Raw genomic sequence first — 11,194 nt, 5'->3', positions numbered from 1 at the left:
TGATGCTGACTGGAATACTGAATGGAGTACTAAATGATTGAATCCCAAAGACAAGATTCCATGTTTCCTTGGACTCACATAGAGGTGACCAATAAGTCATTGGCTTGGACCCTAGTATATCCCCATGTTTCCTTAGTCCCTAAGGTTTTGGATTTGGGTTCATTCAGGGAATATATAGAGTCCAAAAAGTATCCAACAACTATATTCCCTTCTTTTTCTTAATTTTGGAAAAGTGTAATGGCATCATTGCCTGCAATTTAATCATTTTACAATTATGTATTTAGCTATTAATCCTTATGAGTTGGTGTGACTAAATTAGTAATTTGTATAATGTGGTGCAATGTACTGCAGTAAGGGGGACAATTTGGATAAACATCAAGTAAATGCTTGCAACAAACTTAATTAGTCAACTAATAAATACTTGCCACCATTCCTATTTCTTCCTTCCTTCTTGTGTTTTCTTGTTGTATTGTTCTTGTATTTGTTTTAGCCATACACGCGGCGCCTACTGTCTGCTCGCATCTAAAGCTTGAGAGTTACGGTCTCCATCAGAACTCCCTCCCCACCCATCTTTTGCACCAAATAAAGGTGAGATGTGCGTGCTTTCCCAAAGGTGAGAATTTTTCTTTGGAGGGTCGGCAGGTAAACCATTAAAGTATGGCTGCTGCATGTCCTTGCTTAGAGCAAGGTGTTACCACCATTTTTTTTTTTTTTTTGTTACAAAATTTCCCTTCAAAGATTGCTCATCATTGTCCCAATCATAGGGACCACAAAGGGAAGGTAACTTGTGGGGGCCTAAATTTCAGTGCTAGTTTCCCCTCAAGTAATGACCCATTCAGGCTGCTTTTAAATCATTCTGAGGCATGGGTTCACCAACAAAAATTTCAATCACTGACATAATCAACCAACTTGGCTAGAGGAGACCACACCATGTAAATTAAGTTTTCCATAACCACTAGAGCATTCAATCAATGTATCATCATGTGAAGCCTATTTTGTGATATAATTTGCTAAATACCATATAGTACATATTTGTGAGGATCCGTGCGGGCGTGTATTTAGTTCTTCTACAGGATCAATGGACTTAAATAATACCTTCCGGTTAGCTATTTTGGGTGAGGTCCTTGATTATTACTAATAAATATCAAAGCAGATCCGACTCTAACCTATGTGGACTAGGGGACACTGCAGCATAGATTTATTAGGGCTGACCATGGGCCGATTGTGGTGCTTGTGATTAGATTTAAATGGATTTGAACTCTTAGCCCGACGAGAACATTAGAGCTTAAATGAAGGGAGTTTATGAGGATCCATACGGGCGTGTATTTAGTCCCACATCGGTCATTCGCTAGATAGATTTTGGGTACTTATGCAGGATCAGAAAATTCAAATAATATCTTCTGGCTAATCTTTTTGGATGAGGTTCTGGGCATTACAATGATTTTTTTTTTTTTTTCTGCAACGTAATACTAGCATATTTATTAGAGAGAGAGAGAGCACTATTACTAGAAAGATGGTTTATTTGAAAAATTAAAAGGAACACCCTTATCCTTGCAGGCTTGCACATGGAGTACCCTGATACTAAGTCCCATTTTTAGCAGGGCTTGGCAATGGACCCCCAGCTCAACACTAAAGAAGCGAACAGTTTAGATGCAAAGTGCCCTTTTAAAAAGCCTATAGTGGCCTTTGCCTCATGCTTATTCCCGTGTGCTGCAATGCCAAACCTAGGCCATGCCACGTAAAAGAAACCTTTTTATCCAACCCTCGTTTTAAGTGTTTAGTGCCTGTATCAAAGACATGCATTCACCAATAATTCACCTTTTTTTTATCTCTTCCTCCCAAAGCTGAACATAAATATCCATGCAAGCTATAACAACTCAAGAAATTTGAGTGTTACATAAACTGACCCTCTAAATATCACCAGCTCCCTTTCCCATTACCAAATGTCTCCAAACCAAAACCATCAAACAGAGGGGGTGGAAAGCAGGGTGTGGGTGTGCATCAAAAGCCTAAGTACGCACCAATCACCACCCATGGCTTTTCTAAAGAACTCCCCACATGCTAAAGAGAGCCCAAATAATAAGAGGACTAAAGCTAGCATGCGCTGAATCCCACCAAAAGAGACCCCAACCTCCTTTTTCCTTCTTTATATAGCTCTCCCTCTGCATTGCCCTCTGTTCAGTCGGATGTGGATCCTTCTCATACCTCTCTCCACTCCTCACAAGCCCCTCCCTCTCTCTCTCTCTCTCTCTAACTTCTACCTCACATCACTCCCAATCTCCAATCCTCTTGGCGCTATGGACCCAGTTCAAATAGAGAAGCACCAAGCCATGAAGAGGTGCAGAGGGAAGCAACTGCTCCCAACATTCATTCAATCCTGTCTCACAGTTGTGATGCTTGTTCTATTCCTCTCGAGTCCCCTTTGGCTTCCTCACATGTTCTCCTGCATGAAGAAGTTCTTCTTGGTGTCTCTCCCAAACATTGGTGCCATCATCTTCAGGCCCAAGTGCTTGTTCATAGTCTCCAACATCATCATCATCTTCCTTATCGGCGAGTCGAAGCTCTCCAAGTCCCCTCCGGCACCTGATATCTACGAAGAGTACGTGGCAAGAAGGCAAAGTCTTCAGAGGCTTCCTAGTGGTGAAGTTAAGGTGGTGGAAAGCGTGATGGAGGAGACTCTGAATAAAGAGAGTGTGAAGGAAGAGAGCTTAAAGGAGGAGAGTTCTGCGAAGGAGGACCCTTCAGATGGAGGAGAGACAAAAGAGGATGATGAGGTATTGGAGGAGGAGGAAGAGGAGAAAGGTGGTGGAGTTGAGGAGGAGGAGGAGGAGGAGGAGGTGGAGAGAGAGTGTGAGGAATTGGATGAAGAGGAAGAGATGGGCTTGCCTGCAGAGGAATTGAATAGAAGGGCGGAGGACTTCATTGCAAAGTTCAACCTGCAGAGGAGGCTTGAAGCAAGAATGCTAGTTTGTTATGGGTGAGGAAAGAGGAAGAGAGATATAGCATCAGTAGTGCAAAAAGATAGAGAACAAAGGTGTATAACTCCAGCCACATTGAACAAACAACCCCATATCCTATGAGATCTCTTGTACATTTGGAGCTCTCTGTTTATTTCAGAGGCATTTCAGAAAAAGATATGGGGGGTTCTTCATGTTCCTCCTTTTGCTTCTGTAGTTTTTTTCACAGACAGAATGGACCCCAGAAAAATAAAGGCTTCCCATAAGTTTGCAAATTGATTTTTTTTGGGTTATCAGAAGTAACTTCTATTTAACAGATGGATCTGTTTTCTTTTTTGAGGAGAGTAGGATCAGTGTCATAAATTAATTATTCCTCCTCTTTGAATTAGGCTGGTTCATTAGATAGCTTAAATAATTCCTATTGGAAATAATGAAATTTGCTGACATAAAAAAAAAAACTAATGCCAAATATTTTTGCAAATAGTGGAATCATATCCACCCATCATATATCCAATAAAAGGTCCGCTCTTTACTATAAACTTATATTAATATGTAAAAGAAAAATTTATTATCTAAGGTTGTCATCGGATGAGGATATGCTTTGGTGCATAAGGTTGCTTCATTATGATCGGTGTATCATAGGTTCAAAATATGAAAATAGCTTCTCTGCATATAGAGATAAGATTATATTTATTTATCCCTCTGCGGACTCAGAAGAGCTGTTCACCTTTTTTATGTTGTAACAAGATAGGATAAGAAGTATTCAGTGCATGCTTCATGAAACAATAATATCAAGGGCTCCTAAGTTTGCACAAATGAAAAATCCCTCCATCTAGTTATTATGAGATGATTGGTGAGATTCACACAAATCTTTGTGATACATAGACTTTTTAAGAAACGTCTGTACGCAATGAGTTACAAAATGAGGGTAGCAATCTCTCAAATATCACTCACCCATCGTATCTTTGTCATAACCGTTAAAGAAATGCTATTGTCATTAAAAAAGCTTGTCAGAAGTTCTCATGTTTTATGACAATGAGTAAAATAAAGAAAATTTAATGAAAATATATTAAGTGATAGATAATTGGATTTATAAATTTTTTATTTAAATTTTGTTATATAATAAATATGTAGAAGTCAACATGCTGCAGTAGTTACTACTTGGTTGTCTTATTACTATCCACTGCAAGTTCTTCTTTAAGGAAATATTTTGCAAGATTTTAAATTTTGATGGAATGGAGGATATCCCAACCATCCCATCCTATTTCCATGAGAAAATAGGACCGAGATAGGGTCAGGAGTCTGAAACTATCCATATAGGAAGAGAAGAAGAAAAAGAAAAAGAAAAGAAAGAAAAGAAGGAAATATCAAGAAAAATGAAAAGTGAAATGAAAGAAGAAGAAGAAGAAGTAAAGAAATAAATACTGGGAGAAGCAAAAGAAAGAAAGGAAAGAATTTGAAAGAAAAGAGAAACAAGAAGAAAAAGGAAAAAAGAAATAAAGGGAGCAATAAGGAAAAAAAAAAAAAGAAGAAAGGAAAGGAAGGTAGAAGAAAACGAAGGAAAGAAACAGTTTTAGCAGGGAAGGGGTTATAAGGCTTATGTTATATTGGCTAATTTCACATACCCAAGATCGTAGGCATAACACATCTTGTAGAGTTTTCAATCAGGAAGGAAGAACAGAAAAAGTTGAAATGTATCCTTTATAAGCCTTTTTAGCATACACCAACCAAAAGCTTGCAACAGCTTTCGTTATTATGCATCACTTCATGCGAGCATATAGCAGCATTTTGATTATTTGAAAGAGGATGATGATTTAAGTCGCAGCCTCAAGGACTAGCTTGCAAGATCCCATTGGTTGCACCCCCATCTCTAGCAGTCGGAGAAGTTTTAATGTGTAGCGACTTTGGACCAGTAGGAACTATTCCATTGGTTCCACCCCCACCTCCGCCTGTTGGAGGAATAGGATTCTGTATCGGGTTTGGGCCACTAGAAACTTCCTGGAGGATCCCAATGGTTCCACTCCAACCTTCAGCTCTTTGAGGAGAAGGAGCAATAGGATTCTGTATCGAGTTTGGGCCACTAGGAACTTGATGGAGGATCCCAAAAGTTCCACTCCAACCTTTAGCTATTTGAGGAGGAGGAGATATAAAATTATGTAGTGGGTTTGGGCCAGTAGGAACTTTATGGAGGATCCTAACGGTTCCACTCCAACCTTCAGCTATTTGAGGAGGAGGAGCAATAAGATTCTGTATCGGGTTTGGGCCACTAGGAACTTCATGGAGGATCCCAACGGTTCCACTCCAACCTTTAGCTATTTGAGGAGGAGGAGATTTAAAATTGTGTCGTCGGTTTGGGCCAGTAGGAACTTTGCGGAGGATCCTTCTGGTTTCACTCAAGCCTTCAACTTTTGGAAGAGGACCGTCATGATGTATTAGGTCTTCACCTCTTGCTCCAAGATTGTTGTGAAGAGCCATTGTCGATATCAACACAACATAAAGTGCTACCTTCAGTGCCATATCTCTAGACAATGCTTTGCTATTACAAGAAGAGAGGGTTGTGAATTTTACCAATATATAGACTATAGTTTGCAAGGAGGGAGGGGAGGAAGCGACTAACAAGATCTTTATTTTAGATATCCTGATATATTCATCAAATCTATATCATGAGCAATCCTTATCTATCGTGAAATTAATAATGGCATGGCAATTTAAATATGGTGGGGCCAACAAAATTTAGTCCATGGATGGAATGTTGCCACTAGGTTTGGTATGGTGTGAAGTGGACATAATGGCTCTTGAGCTTGATATGGATGCCCTTGCGGATGGGCTCAATTGACTATTGGAAGGCTTCATCAAACTGTTTTTCTACTCAAAAAACAAAAGAAAGAAGCCCAACCTAATTCAGTTCCACTATGTTATTTATGATCGAACCCTAATTCAATTCCAATCGGACATGTTTAATAATCATTTGACATGATGCAACATGAATCGCCAATTCATCTCATGACCACCACACCTTAAGCCTTATAACCCTTTCCCTGCTATACATGTATATATATATATATGTGTGTGTGTGTGTGTATATATACATACATATATATACATACATATATATAAATACATACATACACACACACACACAAACACACACACACATACATATATACACACACACACACGCACGCACGCACACACACACATATATATATACATATATATATATACATATATATACATATATACATATATACATATATAATATATATATATATCTACACATTTATATATATACATATATATATCTACACATATACATATATACATGTTGTGGTTCAAATTTGGCCCGGGGATGACCACGCCGGAGGACTCGGGGGAGCTGCTGGTTGAGTCAGTGAAGGGGCTCCGCTTACTGGATGCCGACGAACTTGCACAATGCACAAAGCCTCACCGATGTTTCCGGTGAGAGCCCTTTGATGCTTAAATTAACGTAGAGTTTTTGTTGGCCAAAAAGTCCTCACGCGTTACTTGATGGGGCTATTTATAATCTCCGTAAAGGTGCCTAGATGGCGGAGGTATGGCCCATCCTCATCATAGGAGGAGATGGCGTTGGCCAGGTGGTGCACAGCCACGGCTTACTTGAGGCGCACAGTTTGAGTTATCCCTGCGCACGGTATAGTGCTGGCGTATGCCACAGGGTATGGCCCTTATCAGCAGACATGGCTGGGGCATCAAGGCATAGTTCTTTGTCGACGTGTCTTAGCATGGCCATCAAGCGAAGCATAATGCGGTGAGGTTGCCGCAGGGCATGGTCGCGGTGCGTATTGGGCGAGATTAACTCGGCCTTTGGCAGGGATCGAGGTCAGCTCGACTTTCGACGGGGGTCGAGGTCGGCCTTGCTCGCTTGGCAAGGTGCTGAGGTCGGGCCGACATGGGGGCCACGATAAATATTCGATGAGGTCGGCTTGGCGGGTTCTGAGATCGGCCTAGCATCCTTGACTTTGAGGTCTGCTCAGTAGGGTGCCCCGAGCTCGGGTCAGGGCATCATTGCCTGCGGTCGACGGAGCCTCTCCGGCTCTTAGTCGACACTACAGGACGGCCTAATCTCGAGCTAGGGTGCGTCATCATTGTAGACTCCAGAGAAAGTTGCTGTAGGTTGTAGCAGTGGAGAGATCTGGCTGAGTTCGGCTTGGCCTTCGGCGAGGTCCTACAACCTGTAGTGAAGAGATCTGGCCGAGGTTGGCTTGGCCTTCGGCGAGGTCCGAGGTAGGACTAGCTCTCAACGGAACCGAGGTCAGGCCTGGTCGGCGTTGAGGTCAGCTTGGCCAGAACAGGGTGGTCCCCTAAGGACGATCCATTTTGCCCCCTATCATTTGCCCTCGACGTCCAAGGTCAGGTCGCCCTTTGGCTCGTGCGAAGGAAGTAGCTGGACTGTTGGTCGTTCTGCGCCGTAGGCAATTGCTCATGGAGATGTGCGCACCAAGCTGGGTACACCATTATTGGGGGTTGGTGGCTTCAGGCCAAGTTCCGCAAGCCGAGCTTGAGTGAATCAGGCTGCCACGTCATTTCAAGCGGGAACGACTGCGGGAGCTCTTTAAAGTGTTATGTGCGCGCTCATTTTCGAGGTGTTGCCAGATGGAACGCGAGAGGCCAATCATTAATGCCCCGTTCTCCGAAATGGCTCTCATGACCACTTTGGTCTTTAATGTTATGATCCAAAAAGATCTGCTGGGGGAGCTTCTGAGCCTGCTACGCAGCCGCCCAGGTTAGCCGATCAAAGATGTTGGGGTAGGCTATATAAGGTCTTGGGGAGACCTTAGGGCCCTCATTTGATTTCTCTTGCTTCCACCCTTCTGTTTCTCGACTACCATCTCCGCTATGAGAAATTGCAGGGATGATTTTCAGTAATAAGATCCTGATGGCCCGACACAACAAGGGGGTGGTTGCCTCAGATGGAGCTAGGTCTGAGGAGAGGTCGAAGAATCTCATTACTGGCATCACCAAGGGGTTCCGCTACAAGATGCGCTTCATCTTGGCCCGCCAACGCCGGGGTGAGTGATGTCAGGAGCAAGCAAGCTCACCGAGGCATGCGAGCTCGTTGCCGAGGTGACAGTTTGGGATACTGCAGACACCGCCACTAAGGTTCGGTCAGAAGCTGCTCAAGCTGACAGTTCTTTTCTATTCATTTTCTTTTTTCCTTTTGCTCTTGCTAGGTCGGCCACTTAGTCCTTTTTGTATTCAGCCCGACCTCAAGGTCGGCTTCTTTTGTACTTGGCCCTTGGCCTTTCAGTATTAATGAAGTGCATTTTCTCCAACACTTTGCATTTTGAAATCTGACAAAGTATTTGAACTCGTCTTGCTAGGTGCTTTGTGTTGGACCTTCGTATTCGGTTAACAAGGTCCGAACTGCATAGCTTGGGTACTGGCTTAGCCTTCATGCTGTCGGATAACTTTGGCCAAGTTGTTATGCTCGGCCCTTGCTCCCAACTTATAACTTTGCAAAGTTGGCGAAGAGCTCGCTGCTCCCAACCTCTTCCGCTGGGGCACTTTAGGCACCCAGGTCAAGCATTAGGTCTGCTTCGGACCTTTTTGCGAGAACTGAGCTCGAGGTCCTCTTTTTGCACTGTGGTGTGCTGGGTAGGGCTGTTAATGAGCCGAGTTGCTCGGGCTTGGCTCGAGCTCGGCTCATTAGTCAAACGAGCCCGAGCTCGAGCCCAATATGAGGCTCGTTTACACCCGAGCTCGAGCCCGAGTAGCTCACGAGCCCAAACGAGCTCTAGTCTCCCACTGAAAGATCTTATTTCAGCACCATAATTCATAAAAATCTGACCATAGAGAGAAAAATAGCCTGTTATCAAGCTCGAGCCTGATTACGAGCCCGAGGCCGAGTTCAAGCTTGGGCTCGTTATGGAGCTCGTAATTGAAATGAGCTTTACGAGCTCAAGCCTGAGCCTTTGCTTTGCCAAGCAAGCCCGAGCTCGAGCCCAACACAGAGCTCGTTACCGAGCCCGAGCCTGAGCTTCTGTGAAACGAGCTGAGCCGAGCTCTCCCAGGCTCGGGCTCGGCTTGGCTCATTAATAGCCCTAGTGCTGGGGGACCTTTTAGGTAGGAGGTCGTCATGAGCTTTGGCGCCTTCTTGCCTTGTAAATCTCTGTAGACTTTAATTGGAGTGCTCGATTTAAGCTCGGGTCACCCTTAGATTTTTTCCAAGGCCGGCGTTGAGAGAGCCTTTTTGGTTCGTGGTCGATGTTGTAGGGCGCCCCCACTCAGATCGGGATGTCATTATCCTGCTAACGGTTGACGAGGCCTCTTCGGCTCTTGGCCAACACTGCAGGGCATCCCGAGCTCGGGCCCGGAACGTGATTATCTTGCTAACTATTGACGGGGCCTCTTCGGCTTTTGGCTAACACTGCAGGGCATCCCCACTCAGATCAGAAAGTCATTATAAATACGGACAGTCAACGGAGCCTCTTCGGCTCTTGGTCGACGCTGCAGGACGCCCCCACTTAGATCGGGGCATCATTATAAATAGGGGCGGTCGATAGAGCCTCTTCAGCCCTTGGTCGACGCTGCAGGGCGCCCCCACTTAGATCGGGGCGTCATTGTCATGTGGTCGTGGGCTCGCGCCGTGAAGATGACGAAGATATGCCGATTGAGATACAACATTTTCAAGATACTTCAAAGAAGTCCTCAAAGGTTGTTTCTATTGATAATATCTTCTAAGATTTGCAGAATTCCAGCTTCAAGGAACTAAATTACCGTCTAGGGATTCCAGCTTGTAAGCTCCACGCTACTGGATCCGAACAACTCGGTATGGTCCTTTCCAGTTCAGGGCGACCTTTCCTTGCTCCAGAGGTCGGGAGGCTTCAGCCTTCCTCAAGATGAGGTCGCTGACCTTGAAATATTTGACTTTAATTCTAGAGTTGTAGTATTGCGCTGATTTTTGCTGGCATTTTGCCATCCGAATATGAGCTGCTTTCTTTGTTTCTTCAAGTAAGTCGAGGTTACTCCGGAACCATGCCGAGTTGGTTGTGGCATCAAAGCCTTCAACCCGGGGCGAGGGTAACCCAACCTCAAGGGGAATGACCGCCTCTGTGCCATAAGACAAGTTGAAAGGGGTCTCTCCAGTGGAAACTCGAAAGGTCGTCTGATATGCCCATAGGACATTGTAGAGATCGTCGGCCCATTGCCCCTTTGCTTAGTCCAATCTGGCTTTGAGCCCCTGCAAGATTGTGCGGTTGGTCACTTCTGCTTCCCCATTGGTTTGGGAGTGAGCCACTGATGTGAAATGATGGTCAATGCCGAGCTCGAAGCAGAATTTTTTGAACCGAACATTATCAAATTGGCGGCCATTATCAGATATGGTGACTCGGAGAAGCCCGAATCAGCAGATTATCATCCTCTAGTCGAAGCGTTGCACCTTTGGTTTGGTGATTTGGGCTACAGGTTTTGCCTCGATCCACTTTGGGAAGTAGTCGACGGTGACGATAAGAAATTTTCTCTGTCCTGTAGCTGGAGAGAAGGGCCCCAATATATCAATTCCCCATTGGGCAAATGGCTAGGAGGCACTGATCGGCGTTAATGGGACCGAAGATCTGCGTTGGATATGGGCGTGGCATTGGCACCGATCACATCTTCGGACGAACTCCGCCATGTCCTTTTGCAATGTGGGCCAGTAGTACCCTTGCCGCAGAATCTTATGCGCTAGGGCTCTGCTTCTTTAATGACTTCTGCATATTTCTTCATGTACTCCTGCATCGCATAGTCTACCTCTGAGGGACGGAGACATATAAGGAGTGGCAATGTGAATGATTGGCAGCACAGCTTGCCCCCGTACATGAGGTACCGAGTGGTCTGACATTCAAGATGCCGGGCTTCAAGCTTGTCCGCAGGGAGGACTCCGTCTTGTAAGAAGTTGGTGAATGGGTCCATCCAGCTCGGCTCGGTTTCTGTGCACAGTACTGGTTCAGGATCTTTCGCACTCGGTGCCTTCAAGCACTCGAGGAAGGTGCTCTTTGGAAGTTCGGCTGAGCTAGACGTTGCTAACTTCGATAGCAGGTCGGCTCTTACATTCTCCATCCTGAGGATACATATATATACATATATATATATATATATATACATACAAACATATATAAAGATATATACATATATATATATATAGACATACATATATACATGTATATATATATATATATGTGTGTGTGTGTGTACACACACACATATATATAGATATATAT

At 44.2% G+C, this 11,194-nt stretch overlaps 1 protein-coding gene across 1 annotated transcript; it reads left to right on the top strand.

Annotated features, from left to right (window-relative positions):
• The first annotated feature begins 2,168 nt into the window (after window positions 1–2,168).
• LOC103700749 (uncharacterized) lies at window positions 2,169–3,232 on the top strand. The gene has a single exon (XM_008782621.5). The coding sequence runs from the start codon at window positions 2,187–2,189 to the stop codon at window positions 2,979–2,981; it is 795 nt and encodes a 264-aa protein (XP_008780843.2). The 5' UTR covers window positions 2,169–2,186; the 3' UTR covers window positions 2,982–3,232.
• Window positions 3,233–11,194: the final 7,962 nt, after the last annotated feature.

The sequence above is a fragment of the Phoenix dactylifera genome, chromosome 4 (assembly GCF_051530095.1).
Source record: "Phoenix dactylifera cultivar Ajwa chromosome 4, Ajwa_hap1_PhDact_Kaust_v1.1, whole genome shotgun sequence".
In the NCBI taxonomy this organism is placed as follows: domain Eukaryota; kingdom Viridiplantae; phylum Streptophyta; class Magnoliopsida; order Arecales; family Arecaceae; genus Phoenix; species Phoenix dactylifera.
The sequence above is the reverse complement of the archived record's forward strand: the minus strand, read 5'-3'. Positions and strand labels throughout refer to the sequence as shown.

Coding starts and splice junctions, on each gene's coding strand:
- LOC103700749 (XM_008782621.5), top strand. CDS start 2,187: ATGTGGATCCTTCTCATACCTCTCTCCACTCCTCACAAGCCCCTCCCT.